Here is a 16982-nt window from a genome sequence, read left to right as displayed (position 1 = left end):
TTTTTAGCATGTCGTCGGTTTATAATCGATATATCGTCAATATTTGATTTTAATCATTTCAATAATTAAATGTCAAAAGTGAACCATTTTAGCTAAATTACCTTTAACGAAAATGACTTTCTTGCATTTTTTTTTACTATAATTTAATGAAAAATAAAGCATGTTTATGGGCTAAGCTTGAGCATTATCTCTCTGACGTAATTAGTTTGTTCAGTTTGAACTGTGCAACCTAGATTTAGCACTCTATATTATCCATATTGTTAAGTATGGAAGAAAATGTGTAAGAAACCTCATTTTTCATCACATTATTTTTGTATAAGAAAATTAATATTACTAAGGAATTCTAAAATGGCAGAAATAGAAATGATGGAATTTTACTTTTTAAGATTTGTGAATTTCTTGTTTTGCTAACTTAAAAGAACAATAGAATTTGAATATCAAGTTTAATGTGGGTATAGCGTCATTAATACATAAATGAAAGATAGTTATGAAATGTGCTGGTAATTGTGGTGGCGAAGGCAGTGGGTGGTGGCGATGTTTATAAATCTAAATAAGAGAATTGATGCATGTCAATTTATAAACTTTGAACTTTGTCCAAATTTCAAGTTTATTTCCCTTACTCAAACATAGTCTTAGAGAAATGCAAATTCCACATATGTATATTGTGTGCAATTTGGAGATTTACATGCAAACGAAGAGTAAGGAGGTTGAATTGTGTGATGTAATCATTTGGAAGAGAAGAAATTTTTCAACGTGTCGAGAACTCGTCCCATTACACAAAATGTCATAATGCAATTAGTTCATCTTTATTTTAAATTTCAACTAATTTTATTATGATATTTGATCTATTAGATCGGATTGTCGGCATTGAAAAATTTTCTACTAAAAGAGTTGGAGAAAGATGCTGAGTCAGCAACTTCGGAGATGTAAGTGGTTCGATCGTTCTTCTGTGACAGATAGACAGTCATGGTTTGGTCCCACTGTCAGTGAATAAAATGGAAAAAGTGAAGGCCCTAGCTAGCCTTGACCGGGTCTTGTCCTCCTCCTCTGTTTTGGCCTTTAGCCCTTTGCGATTCCCTACAACGCTTTCAGCACGATCCACATCTGCTCCCACCTTTGCTTTCCCCACCTTTTATTTTCCTAACTGGATTTATATGGACGGGACACACAAGTTTTAAGATTTGTTCAGTATTGTTTTTGAGGTGTGAATTCAATGTTATATCGCATCATGTGTTACAGATGTTGATTTATTTTTCATAATTGTTTAGAATTTTTTTTTTAATTACGGCCATTCATTTTTCATGCTATTCAATATTACGTATCATTAAAAAAATATAATTTTAGTTACGTCAGCTTTTAAATTGTTAGGTTTTATCAGCTTTTTTATTATAAGATTATTGTATTGATATGATATACATGTAAATGAATTGAATATCAATGACAAGTATGTATCATTTCATTCTTCATGACCAATGTCACAATGGAATACGCTTTGTGGCACACAAAACTTTATTTTGATTTTTCACATCGTTTTTCGTATACAGGTGACAATTTACAACGAGAATTGAATCCAAAATGTAATTTAGAGCGGATTAAGTTTCACCAATACGTGAGACTTATAAACCATTAACTAAGGTTAAACACTAATTTTTGTTAAAAATGCAATCACATATAGTAAATCATAATTGATGTAGTGTACGTGACACATAAGTCCTAAGGTGGTAATGAGACTAGGATTAAAAGTGATGGATAAAAATTTGTACTTTAATCTTTGTGTTATATGCAGCAGCAGCAGCAGCAATGATAGTAGTTTGCTAGGGTTTAGGGTTTCTGAAAAGACTTCCTAGTCGGTTTCTCAAAAGACATTACGAGATGACCATGTGCTAAACTTCATGAAATTAAGGACAACCGAAATATGTTATACTAAAAAAACCAGTTGTTTAGTGAAAACAAAGCTCAAACTAGATGGAACATAGTGCCAAAAGGGAACATTCTTTGTCAAGAAATGAATGCATTTTACCGGCCATGCACCGCGTGTGAAACTTAGAAGCTGAGAGATAGAGCCGGCCTCATTGCCATAGATCTATTAAAGTCAATTATGTTGGTAAAAAAGAAAAAAAATTAGGATGGGGGATTGCCCCATCTCCCACATGATGATATTTGATGGTAACGACATTGAATCGTTAATTGTGGGCCTGTGGCATGAATGAGAGATAAAGAAAACCAGTGTGGGTGATTGGCAAATTAAATAAAAATTCTAAAGGAATTTGATTAGGGTTTAGAGTTAAAATTCTTACAAACTAAAGTGGATAATATTCTTATAGACTAAAAAACCTGCATTGCCAAAATTTAGAATAACCTGTATGTAGCCAAGCTCACTCAACCCAAACACAATAAAAACCCTGCCTTAAACCATAACATAAATCATAATTACTAGCGGATCTAAGAAAGAATCAATCTCTAGCGATTTAAGCACATAATGATGAATAAGAATAGCATAATAGTGACGGAGAGTTCTGATTTGAATAAGAATAAGACGACCAAAAACACATTAAAAAATGGTAGCAAACTCCTTCAAATCAGAGGTAGAACAAAAGATAGAAAAATAAACTTAAAGAGAGCGTTATTTGCTAATATGAAAGTGACTTAACAGTTGTGGCTTTGGTTTTCTTTAGAGCATGTGACTGTGGTTTCTCTATATTTTATTTTTGTCTAAGGATGAGGTGACTAGGACACCAAACATTTGTCCGCGCTGGTGTTTGAACGGTTAGAATGTTTTGATTAATTAATTAGAGGTTACCGTTTTTGTTATTGTATTGTTTGGTAACTGTTTATATAGAAAGCCGGCCAAATCAAAATAAAATTATGATATCTGATCTATTTGTAAGTTTCCTAGCCATTGAGTTATAAGCTGATGCTAACGTAGAATGTCACATGAATTGACATGTGATTATCACTTCATCTCAAATGGCTTAATGTTGACCTGGCATCGAAACGGTTACTGTCAAATGATTAAATATTAATATTCAAACTTTGAAATATTAACATATTTCTCACTGTTTTATGTAGGCTGGTTTCGATTGAGTCAGATTTGAAATTAACGGCCGATTAATTTTAAAGTTTTTAGAAGAAAGTATAACGTTAATAATTCATTTCCTAATGTCAATGCGATCAATCATGCCATGCACCACTTGATTGACGGACCGACTGTTGCTTTTATATTGAATCTTTGCCTGAATTTGTGTGGGCGTTAAACTTGACCCATATGTCCATGCCAGGGAAGCAGATTCCACTAAACAAACCATAACTATATGGGATTACTTAAGTAGCTCTTATTTTAGTTTGTACTCACATCTCCTCTTGCCATGTATAACTCAGAGTTCAATAGACCGGTTAAAAAGTTCAGAGTTTAAATCTTATGCGCACGGTTATTGAATGAAATAAATAAATAACATAAGTCCACTAGTTTGAATATGGTTAAATAGCAACAGTCCAATAGTTTGAATACGGTTATTGGTTGGGTAGGTTTTACATATATATATATATATATATTGTAGGTCTATTTGACTGAACTGTATAAAGAACAGAGAGAGAGGGGCCGGCGGCAAAGAAGAGAGATAAGTAATTCTGAGGTGTGTGTTGTATCACCCCCTTTATTTATAGTAGTAGGATTACATCTCTAATAAGAATTAAACTACTAAAGGGGAATATACAAAGATACTCCTAGATACACTAGGATTTACACAATCACATTCCTAATCCGATAGGACTGCAACAATATATATATATATATATATATATAGGAATTTTTTAAGGAAGGAATCCCCATTTTTTTTAATAAAAATGGGGATTAGTTGTGGGGTCTACACCATATTAAACTTTAACGATCCGAACCGTCTATTTTTTCAAGTTGCACCTCATAGATCATTCTTACAAAATATTAGCTAAATCAGAAATATTTAAGACATCTAATTGGGTTTTAAAAAATTAACGAATAATTTGTTATATAAGAAACAATGAAATTTTATCTTCAGAATAAAATAGGCAAATGATTTCGGATTGAATTAAATTTTTGTAAGGATGATCTATGAATTGAGACTAACAAAATAGACGGTTCAGATTGTTGAAGTCTCGATTCATAGATCATCCTTGCAAAAATTCAATTCAATTTGAAATCATTTGCCTATTTTATTCTCAAGATAAAATTTCATTGTTTCTTCTATAACAAAGTATTCGTTAATTTCTTTGAACTCAATTAGATGTCTTAAATATTTCTGATTTGACTAATACTTTGCAAGGATGATCTATGAGGTGCAACTTGAAAAATAGACGATTCAGATTGTTAAAATTTGATGTGGTGTGGACTCCACAACTAATCCCCATTGTAGTGGCACAATTGTCCAAACAAAACCTATATATTCGAATGTGTAAGTCAACTATATATCATGAGGTCGCATCTCTCTACACATATTAAGGACTCAAGATTGTGACTTGTGAGTGCCATATGCAGTATTATGCAAATTATCTCTGAAAGCTATGCATACAAATTACAATCCTAAACTGGTGACTCCATGGCTGCATATGTCATTTTCCAATGGTATGAGGGCCGAAACATAAATCCAGTAGAAACCGATCGACTAACAAATTAAAGAGCGAGATCGAGCTCGACTAAACAAGTCATCACTGAGGACTGAGGAGGCACCTTAAAAACATGAAAGACCAAACCCAAAGCCTGCAACACCATCAGCTAAGATCGGTTTTCTCTCTTTATTCCACAAGGTTTTGGTATGGTACACTAACACCTTTTCACTCTCTAACTAGCTAGTAGAAATTTTTCAGTGGGGGACAAATTTTGTGAGATAATTGTGAGATGTTAGTGGTCTGTCGACCAGCTATATTTTGGTGATCAACCACTAACTCACTACCGCACCACAAAAGATTTATCCAGCCAAGTATGTTGCCTGCACCACAAGATGTGAGGGATGGACCATGCTAACTTGCTCTGTTTTTGAAATATTGGGCCTAGAGCATTTGTCTTAGGCCTTTTTTGTAATAGCCAAATGGGCCAAAATCGAAAGGTAAGTATTGTTGCCCACACAACCTGCGCAGCAACGCAGCCAGCCAGAACTCCGTGGGGGTGATGACGTCAGCCACGCTGATATTGCACCCGTAGCCTAAGTTATCGTTCGGAGTATATGATAGTTTAGAAAAAAAATTACTAGTTTGTTATTATTATTATTATTTTTTGAACTAACAATATTACTAATTAGTGTTGTAGTAAATAATATTTCACTGAGAGGAGAGAGGGACGACAAAGAGATGGAAGAATGTGCTCGTCTGTCTAGCTTGATTGATTGTTCTTTTGACTTTGTGCTTGAATTTATACTAACTATGATGGTCTTTACTTGTTTTCAAAGTAATACAAATCATAAAAAGAAATTATATTCTAGATCCTATAGGATTCCTACTTCTAATATATACAATCACATTTTTAGAATAATACTAACTAGGGCCGGAAAAATATCTTGAAAATCCCAAACCGTACCAAAATAATCCCGAAATCAAACCGAAAGCTTCCCAAACTGAAAATTCCCAACCGTTTGATACCCGATCCTGAAAAGTTTGGTACGGGATTGGGATCTAATATGGCCTCGTTCGGTATTCACGAACCGAACCGATCAATATTTTAATAATGGCCATTGGATTTAGTTGAGGTTCAATCTCAACCGTTTGTTCCTCTCTGTCACCTCACTTCCTCAGAGACTTCAAACTCTCCCATCTATCATCTCACTTCCATAAAGATTCCTACACCTTAGTTATCATAAATTGAACGCCACTTGCGCGACGAAACCTTTGTCGCGCAAGGGTTTACACAGCGACGACTTTGTTGTGCAAAGATTTTAGCGACGAAGTTTACCTATTGTAATTATGAAGTTTAAGTAAACATAGATTACAAACAAAATTTCAGTTATAATATGTATTCCAAAAATAATTACTACGTTAAATAAATTGATATTATATTCCATTCAATTAATACATTAAATAATTAATACCTTAAATAAATTGATATTATATTCCATAATATAAACAAATTAAAAACAAATTTTCAGTTATAATATGTATTTTAAAAATAATTACTACCTTAAATAAATTGATATTATATTCCATTCAATTAATACCTTAAATAAATTGGTATTATATTTCATTCAATTAATACCTTGAATAATTAATACCTAAAATAAATTGATATTATATTCCATTCAATCATTTAAATAACCAAACATGAATTAAAACATAATTAAGTCTAAATACATAACTTATAAAAGAAAAACCTTAAATTTAAATACTGTCATACAAAACATAAATTTAAAATTACTATTTCAATGGTCCTCCATTTCGCTGGACGTCATATGCCACCTATTGTAACCTCCCTCCAATGCATCCTCCATCAACTTCATCAATTGTTCATTCGTATCATCATCAAAAGTATACTTACACTGTTACACATATATGCAAATAATTAATTCTAACATATAACAAAAAATTTCACAAAATTAATTATTGATTCATCAACAATATACTTACTAATAATTCACTAGTTAAAACCCCATGAATTCACTAGTTATATGATGCGATAGTCTAAGCCCTGGTTTGGTACTGAGGTGATTCTGAAAAAAGCTGGGATCAAAAAAAGCTGGGAGCTTTTTTGTGTTTGGTAAACATTTAGCTTCAGCTTTTTTTTCACAGTTTGGGGTGAAAAAAAAGCCAAAAACAAGAAGCTGCAAAACCCAGCTTTGAAAAAATCGGTTTTTTTTCACATTTGTTTTACAAAAGTTTACCAAACACTATGCTGCTTTATTTCACAGCTGCTTATTCTCACAGCACAGTAAAGGCAGTTTTTTTTTCAAAGCACAGCAATACCAAACCAGCCTTAAGTGTTTTAGTGGAAAGTCATTATATGATGTGACAGTCAGAGGTTTTAGTGAAAAGTTTGAATAATTATTAAAAAATATATATAATTGAAAGAATTTGACCAATATCTCAGAACCACGCAAACACTAATTTAATAATATAATTGAAAGAATTTGACCAATATCTTAGAACCACGCAAACACTAATTTAATAATATAATTGAAAGAATTTGACAATATCTTAAAACCACGCAAACACTAATTAGTCGGCATAATCTTTATATATAAAGCCTGCTGACCCATTTTTAGGGGTCGCTAAAAATTTTTGGATAAAAATGTTCTCAAAACAAAAAAATTCAAAGGCAGTTCAAAATAATGCCAGGGTATTTTCGTTATATAAACAGTGTTTTTTAATGATTAATTCTTTTTGTATATATATATTTTTTAATAATTAGTATCTCACAATAAGCTAGTAATAATGTTATTTAATTAGTTGTATATTAAATATTATTTTCTTTATTTTTAAATACGTTCAAAACATCTTAAGAGGCGTGTAGTGTCGGTTATAAAAAAGGTCTTTCACATGCGCATAATAATGTGATTCAATTAGTTGTCAAATGATTTTTTTTTTTAACAAACGTTATTATTTACACTAGGGTGCTTAGCCTCACATTTGGCTAACAATAATGTGATTCAATCAGTTATTTATTAAATATTATTTTCTCTATTTTTAAACACTTTGAAAATATCTTAAGAGACGCGTAGTACCCATTATAAAAAAAGCTTTTCACATGCACATAATAGTGTGATTCAATTAGTTGTCAAATGATTGTTTTTTTTTTTTTGGAACAAACGATATTATCTACACTAAGGGAAGGAGGTGGGCTTAGCCTCACAATAGATTAGCAATAATGTGATTCAATCGATTGTTTATTAAATATTATTTTCTCTATTTTTAAACACGTTCAAAACATCTTAAGAGACGCGTACCGCCGGTGATAAAAAAAAACCTTTTGCATGCGCACAATAATGTGATTTAATCAGTTGTTTATTAAATATTATTTTCTTTGTTTTTAAACACTTCAAAGGTGCGTAGTACCAGTTATAAAAAGGGTTTTTCGCACGCACATAATAATATGACTCAATTAGATGTCAAATGATCATTTTTTTTAACAAACGATGTTATCTACACTACGGGAGAGGGGGTAGGCTTAGCCTCACAATAGACTATCAATAATGTGATTCAATGTTTATTAAATATTACTTTCTCTATTCTTAAGGTAAATTCAATAAAATGTAGATGGAAATTGAAAGATTGATTTTATTATGTGGATTCAACTGTTTTAATTGGTTTATGAAGGGTTTCTTCTAGTTTGGTCTAATATTATTCATTTACTTCAAATATTTGACTTTCTTTTTGTCATAAAAAAAAAATTATTGAAGCAATTCACGCATATAAATACATTTAAAACATGTAAGTCACGTGTAATACGTTGTGATTCAAAAAATGTCTTCTGCACACGCATGAGCGAAGGCTAGTAATCAGAAACAGAGCTGGGGTTTTGCACGTACAAGCTAGCTGAATCATCTTTTAAAGGTTTTAGTGTTTGAGAGCTCTGTTATATGCCTATGCTAATGCAAATGATGTATATATATATTAGATGCTGCAACCAACTAGAAACTTTGTTTTCTACTAGGAATTGATAGCAGAGCGAGGTTAAAAAGTTACGGGTATGGGTAGAATATTACAGTGTAGGACATGGAATTCACATATTTCATGAGAAATTTTTAAGTGTCGTGATTACATCAATACGAGATGTTACTAATTTACATATTATAATATGAGTGGATGAAATAACATGATTGATATTTTATGCTCTATATACAATATTAATAAATTAATTAATCTATTATGACATGAGTAGATTGGTAATACCACGTTACCAATATGATATTTATACAAAAAAAAATTAATGTATTCATCTGGTGAAGTAAACGTGTCTTTTGGCACATAAAGACATATGTAAAAGACATTTTTATGTGATAGGCAGTTTTATGTGATATGCATACAACTAATTACTCTGTTAAAATTATAAAATTTTCTAGTGCGCACAAAAGAATGTGACACAATTCATTCCAAAGTATCAACAGATAATTCTATCATTTTTTTTTTGGAGAAATTAGGTTTACATCCCTATTTTTTCTACTCCATTGATTAAAATCTTATTCCTTTTCAAATTTTGATCAAGATCATTCGGTTTAATAAATACCATTAATTATTCAAAAACAAAATATTTACATGTCAAGATAATTAGGTTTTATTTTTAAATATATTCATTTAGTGTTAGAAACGTTACATTTGATATATTATATTTATGGCTAAACTCTTTATCATACATTTCTATTTCTAGTTTGTACCCATTTTTAATTTGCAATCATTTTTTAAATTGTACCAATTTTCTTTTAAATTTTAATTTGTACCCATATATTAATTTCTTTTTGTCCCTTATTTTTTAAACATTTATTTGTACTCATAATCTTTTTAACCTTTTATTTGTACCCATTTTTTTTTTTTTTTTTTACAAATGTACCAATTTGTTATATGTAAAATGTATCCCTATTTTTTTTTTGTAAGTACCATTTTTTATGTAAAATGGACCCATTTTTTAATGTAAAATCTATTTATTTTTTAATCTAAAATTTATCATTGTTTTTTTAATATAAAATGTACCCATTGTTTTCTATATAAAATGTATCCACGTTTTTATATAAATGTAACAAATATATATATATATATATATAATGTAGCCAAATTTTATTATATAAATGTACTCATTTTATAAAAATAAAAAAATTTTAAAAAAAATGCCATTTTTTTTATAATCTATAATGCACCCATATGCAATTATTATTATTATTATTATTATTATTATCAAAACCCATAAGCAATTTTGAATAATTAAATTGGTAGTGTAAATGAAAGCAAAAAAAAAAAAAAAAACAGTTGAGTCTTTATTGGTATTATTGCATCTCTTTTATTATTATGTCATTTATATAGCAGGAGAGGGACTTCAATAAAAAATCTAAAATGCACAAGGTTTGAGTCTATAACAATTAGGGACCAGGGACTGCAACTAAATTATCCCATTTTTGTTTTCAAATAGGACCTCAAACAAACAATCTCAACCCTTATTATTTGGAAACAAATTAACTTTGTGCATCACAAAGCTTTCTCCCGTTCAAAACAAAATTTTGTTTGCATTAAGTATAAGGGAAAGCTTCGATGAATTTCCAACGTTATGTATTAATGAGGAAAATGAGAAGTTTTCTGTGGGAGAGATCGGGAGAATTGATATAAAATATTACAACATATCTAAGTTACATGCTTTATACATTCAAACGGTTAAAACTCGTCAAGTAAATTGTTAACTTTACATTTATGATTGACGTAATAATTTATTGAGGGGGCTTCATTTGGGGCCAACCCTCATCACCATTCGAAAGTTCAAACTCTCCATATATAATTCCCTGACCAAAAGAAAAAGACTCATGTATAATAGGTTTCTATTCAACCATCACCCTTGCAAAGAATCAACCCAATTTACTTGACGCGTTTGGAAGTTCATAAAACTTTGGTCAAATTTCTTAGTAGCACTGCACACTATAAAATTTAGATAGAGGACTTGAGAGGACTTGAAAAAGACTAGATCAATATATGTGAAAGTAGAACATTTGTTGTAGCTTTTGTAGTGCTTTGAGTGGTTCATTGATACTGCTCATTTACTGCATTTTAACCATTGAGTCTTACGTCCTTACAACTTTGAAAGTTCCTCATCTAAAATATAGAGTGAGTAATCTTAATATAATCTTTATATAATCAAATATATAGTGGTTCAATATTCTAGTGGATAGAGTTTTAGGTTTTCCATCCATATGCTTCCCGGTAGTAGTTTCAAACTCACCCCTCCCTGCATAATAATAAATAATAATTGTGATAGGTATTCAAATTAGCATAATGATGGTAAAACAATTTATATATATTGGATCACATTGCGGAGTTGCCCAACGATGCTAATCATTTTCATTATGATCTCTAAACAGATGTATGAGGAAGGAAAAGTACAAGTAGTTTGACTCTCAACCATTTAATAAAATAAATTAACACAAGAAAAGGAGAGAGTAATCAAGATCTATATTGGAAATTGTATAATTTGTTACACAAATAAGGCTCAGAAATTAATTTCGAAGTATTCCAAAATAAAGCCAATTTCACGCTTCCACGTTAGCGTAGGACAACGAAAAGATGAAACGTAATAGAAAAAAAAAACCAAAAACAAGATGTTACAAACAAATACAAATTAAGATCAAATTTATCAAAGTGGATGGGGTGTCAATATAGGGTTAGATGGAGCTCCGATGTTTTAACATGGGTCCTATCTTATTGGAGAAGATGGCCCATTTGTACTTTCTCTTACTTTTAAAAGGGCTGTGAGAGAGGGACCCAACGATTGCAAGAGCCATCTGAATTTCAATTCCCATGCAGACTCTGGATTGATCAGGCAACCATAAAAAGTAGAGGAGCATATATTTAACAAATGGGTCACCACTATTGCTGCAAACAAAGAAAGGTTAAGAGAGGGCTTTGGTCCCCTGAGGAAGATGAAAAGCTCGTTAGACACATCACCACATATGGTCATGGCTGTTGGAGAAAAGTTCCTGAGCAAGCTGGTCCTGATCTCTCTCTCTCTCTCTCTCTCTCTCTCTCTCATTTATACGTACAAAACTTTGCATGAATTAATTTTGTGATTAGGGTTTTGACGTTTATATGTATGCGTGTGGTTTTTAGGGCTTCAAAGGTGCGGTAAGAGCTGCCGCTTGAGATGGCTCAATTACTTGAGACCTGATATCAAAAGAGGAGGGTTTACACCAGAGGAGGAGAAATTGATTATTAGACTTCATGGGGTTGTAGGAAACAGGTGCAAATTCGAGTGATCCTACATTAATTTGCATTCTAATTATTCTTACTTTAGGGTTTTTGCATTCTCCCGAACTACCAATATGACTAATTCCTAGCCTCAAAATCATTTAATTTCTCAACGTGTTATTATGAGTTACCAGAAGAGTAAATTGAAACTATATATATGAGGTTTCACCTCATAATTAAATATTGGGTTGATTTAAGCCACTGTGGTTAACCTAGTGGTAAGGTAGATGATTAAGAGTATGCTAGGTTACGGATTCAAAAAATTTAGATTAAAAGGTTAGTTAGCTATTGCCAGTAACTGGATTAATCCGAATTTAGTTGTTAAAGTTAGTTTCTTTTTCTGAAAAGGTTAAACTTACTTCTTTAAGCTAGCACTGTCATTCATGCACCTTATTATTTTGGTGAGTCTAGTTTTCCTTCGATCTTAATATCTTACAATTCTAGTGTCACAAACATTGTTAGCAGATGAAATTTTTGAAATTTGTTTTCCTTTGATCTTTAGTACCTTGCATGATTCTTTAATTGGGGATGTGATCGTCGGAACCTCTTATAACTCTAACATGAATTAATAAATTGTAGATGGACGCATATAGCAAAATGCCTACCCGGAAGAACCGACAATGAGATAAAGAACTACTGGAATTCATGGATTAAAAAGAAGCTAGAAAAGCCTTCTTCACCACCAACCACATCTCCTTCAAATCTTGATCATCAGCACAATTATCAAATGGGTTGCAGTTATCCAAACCAACAAGTTTTTATGAACCAAAATTTTATTACAAAACCTACAGCAGCTAGGGATCAAATCCTATACCCTTCTCCATACCCTCTATTCATGTTTGACACTGTTTCACTTGATGAGACTACCAACAACAACACTAATGTACGATCAGCCGATCAGCATTTTCCACTTGCCAGGTCGAATAATTCGAACAACAACGGAACATGGATTTTGGATCAGCAGCAACAGCATCAAGTTCAAGCCTTTCCTTCTTCTACAGCACCATTTACAAACAATAATATGGATGCACAGTTTCTACCATCCCTCCTAGGGTCAAGCATTGGAAACAATAACATGGTTCCTGTTGAAGTGGGGTCATGTAGCAATATTGATGATGAAGAAGAGATTTCAATGGAGTGCTTGCAAAGTACTACACAGGAGCTGAATGCATTGGTACATTCCCGCCAGGCTCAACAGTGTTCATCAAATAACTTTCATTTTTGGGACAGTGTTGAAGGACCATCTTCATCTAATTTGAGATCAGCTAATACATTGTCTTCTTTCCCATCATATCTATAAGAGGCTTGATGATGATGATGATAATGACAAATATGATGATGAATCGATGATGATGACAATGGTGGTGATGATGTGGTGATGGTGGCGGTGGTGCTGGTAGTGATGGTAATGATGACTAGCTAAAGCTTCCCCCCATCAGTCTGGCCTTGAAGGAAGAAACTTGCAGTTTCAGGTTTCAGGAAACCTATATTTACGTAATACTTTTTAACTGTTATACTGTGAAATACGATTATGCATGAAAACAAAGTATATATATGATGTGTATAAATGAATGCAATGTTCCTACTCGAGTTTCATTCTTGAATTCAGAAGTAGTAATTAAGGAATAAAAGCTCAAACAAGGGAAATTCGTGATGAATTTCATGCATGCATGTGGCCTATCGGTTACCAAACCTCATGCGTAATACTGGCAGAGCCACTACTAGAAGAAAAACTGTCATATTTTGGAGCGGTGGAGCAAGTATTTCTACAATAACTAATCACTTGCATGTGATTAATTGTTCCAGTTAGAGCCTTCGTATTAAAGAATTTGAGTTCGAACCCTCCTCTCTTCAGTGTAATTCAAATTAGATCTAATTTTGCTTGTAACTGAAAACACTAATCAGGTTGATGAGTGATGTAGAAGATTCTATATATCCTTAGGTAATTAAGTTAATTTTTCCTTATAATTAACGAGGGCTGGATCAAATGGTCATAACCTTAAATAGGGTTACAAAAAGAAAAAAAAAACACAAGAGTGGGCTGGGTAGTGCGTATTAATTAAATAGTTTACTATAAATGTTATAAACTTGCATATAAAGGAAGCCTAAAATATTATAAATTCATATCAATTAATTGAGGTAGTTTAAGTGAAAGAGGGATGGAGGATAATAGGCCCATATTTGCATAGAAATTTATGTGATTTATGTTGTGTTAAACTTATGGAATGACAAATATCTTGCGTAGAATTATACAAAAATCTAGAGGTGGGCACGGTTTGGTTCAGAGCAATTTCAAACAGTATCGGTTCGGTTTTTAAGAAAAACTATCAAGTTTTTGGACATCATAAAGAGTGCTTTTAAAGGGTACAACTTAAACATAACTAGTAGCTAATCAAACCGCTAGAAAATGCCATAATCCATATTTAAAGTGAAACTAATCCCTCATTAAAAACTAGTAAAAGTCCTCACAAAGCAACCTTAATTATTAGCTAGCTAGGTACCAATTGCCACGCAAAAATTAAGGCTTGGGAAGAAGAAATGAATGAATTATTAGGCGTTTGAACCAAATTCGTGCACCACCATATGCACAGGAGTGCACAAACACGAGAAACTTGTAAAATAATAAACAACATTGAGCAAGCCTAGGACGGGGGAGGGGGTCAGACAAAGGCTTTTTGACGGTCAAGTTAGTGAACTATTTTAGACTCAAGCAACAGGCAAGAGAATTCAAGTATAAAGATTGCGTTACCAGAGACGAACCCTAGATGGGTGTATTTATGCCTTGGGGAGAGAGACCTTTTTAGGATAGAATCCTCATTCTAAGCCGGTAAAATCCTAAAGGATATCTAGAAGTAGATATTGCATTTTCTTAGGAGTTGTGATTACTTACGACGTACGGCAATTCCTAGATTGTATGAACTCTAAGACTTATAAGGATCTAATTGTGTCCATATTTGGATCAGATCGCATGTCTTGTGGAACAAGCATGGTCATCAAGTGGATTCGCTTGGATTTCACATATAGCCCCAAAACAGGTTGATGGTAGTACCACTACTTCGTCTGATACAGCCCTGCTTAAAGCTGGTGAGTCCATGACCAGACTTTTAAGGTAACTGTATTCGGATAAGCATACTCCGGCCCTAGAAAATTATGGTCCCTTAAATGGTTTGCAACTTTACATGTATACTCTGTGCAGTAGATAACATATATCAATGATCCAATGCTAAGACATATGTATATTAATTACCCAGCAACCAGACTTGCACCTTCAAATCTGTCACACCCCGATCTCGACATACGTCTAGGATCGACACGTGACGACACCAAAGACCCGTATATCTATCGTACCTAGCCTACATCTATGAACAAAGTACAACTCAGGTCCCAAATTCTTAGTAATTTTTTGTATGTTTTATGGCTGCATCTAATCTCCTCGTTAGACAGCCTACGTACCCTCAATAAGGATCAAGCCATTCGTAATTCATTAAACACTACACTCGACTTTTATCAAAGTACTTTTAAGTAAAAAATCATTGCACTCATCAATAAATTATTAAAACTTGACAAGCATAAAATTACTAGGTTCAAGGCTACATAAGAATCCCACATGACAATCAACATTTCCACTTCATCCATCACATAAATCATCATGTTTCCCACATAAAATCGTAATTCATAGCATGTAACATATTAAAGAATCAACAAAGCACAATATTATTCTCTAGTCACAATGGCCAACTAATATGATCGTAATAATAACAATCATATCCAACATCATTCCACAATCACTCCAATTAATCCATTCCATGAATCACAGATGCACGATATTAACATTTAACTACGTTAATCAATCAACAAGATCACATATCAATTCATGAATTTAATTAAAGAACTCTACATAATTCCATACTTGGATTATAAGTAATAACATGATAAATTTCATTTATATTCACAAGATCTAGTGTGGTTAATCCCCATTCACTCGAATTAAGGGGCCGAACTTGTGGAGCCAAAAATAATCACAAGGCAACACATGGATTTTTGGTAAAAAGGACAAAGTTACCCCTGAGACACACCGGTTGTCCTACACACGAGCAGTGGACAATCATTCTTCAAACAAGCCAAGAGTGTCCAAAAAAGGTAACCAATTCCAAATTATCTCATCCTCATCTTAGGTAATTACTTCATAACCTACAAATTATTCCATATAAATGGAGATTAATTCCTAATTAATCCATTAATCACCAATTAAATCACCCATTTTCACACAAAAAAACCTCTAAAGGCCGGCCACCTCCATTCCCTATATATATGACCCAAATTTTTTTTTTTAAAAAGAGAGTTCCACACTCTTGCAAAACTCTCCAAATACTTTTCTCTCTAAATTCTAACTTTGGCATTGGAGGTTCTTCGGCCAAAGCCCCCCATTCATCGTGGGCGCGTGAGGCTCTTGGCCTGGACCTAAGGTGTTAATTGTTTTGTAGGTGCAATTTTGTCCAAGAAGAAAAAGGCGGAATTTGCATCCACAAATTGGTGCTTTCATTGAGAGCTGAGTCCCACACTCGTAGAAGACTCTAGCATCCAAGGTTTTCTATTTTCTTGTCCATTTGTAGATTTTTTGTACGTTCTTATTATTATAATTTTTAATTTGCAAAAATTCTTTGATAAAACGTAAAAGAGAAGTACAATGGTTAGAAATTTAGAAAATTCAACAAATGAAAATTTCAACATTCAAGAGATGGGACCATGACAATCCACGAGGCTAAATGTGACAATAAGTGGAACGGCACCACCACCACAAGAACTACCGTGATGGCTACCTCGGTAGCCACTTGCGGCGAGGTCCATGGCACCATTACCACGGCCTAGGCTGTGCTATCAAAGCAATCTCAAGCCATGTCACTTCAAGCCCAACGCGTTGCCAAGCTAAGCCCTAACCTCGCATACGCCACACGCAGAGCAGCCCACTCTTGTGGCCCAGCCTGCACCCGCCGAGCAGCCTGTTCCCGCCGAGCAGCCTGTTCTCGTGGCACAGCCTGCTTCCTCTGAGCAGCCCATTCTCGTGGCCTAGCCTGATCCCGCAGCCT

The 16982-nt window shown here is 33.1% G+C and overlaps 1 protein-coding gene across 1 annotated transcript; it reads left to right on the top strand.

Moving 5' to 3' along the window:
* The first annotated feature begins 11438 nt into the window (after positions 1–11438).
* On the top strand, positions 11439–13480 carry LOC114825532 (transcription factor MYB30-like). Its single transcript, XM_029104269.2, has 3 exons — positions 11439–11639; positions 11758–11887; positions 12475–13480. The coding sequence occupies exons 1-3, from the start codon at positions 11507–11509 to the stop codon at positions 13193–13195; spliced, it is 984 nt and encodes a 327-aa protein (XP_028960102.1). The 5' UTR covers positions 11439–11506; the 3' UTR covers positions 13196–13480.
* The last annotated feature ends 3502 nt before the right edge of the window (positions 13481–16982 follow it).

The sequence above is a fragment of the Malus domestica genome, chromosome 06, assembly GCF_042453785.1.
Source record: "Malus domestica chromosome 06, GDT2T_hap1".
Lineage (NCBI taxonomy): Eukaryota > Viridiplantae > Streptophyta > Magnoliopsida > Rosales > Rosaceae > Malus > Malus domestica.
Note: the sequence above shows the minus strand (reverse complement) of the source record. Positions and strands in the feature narration are given on the sequence as shown.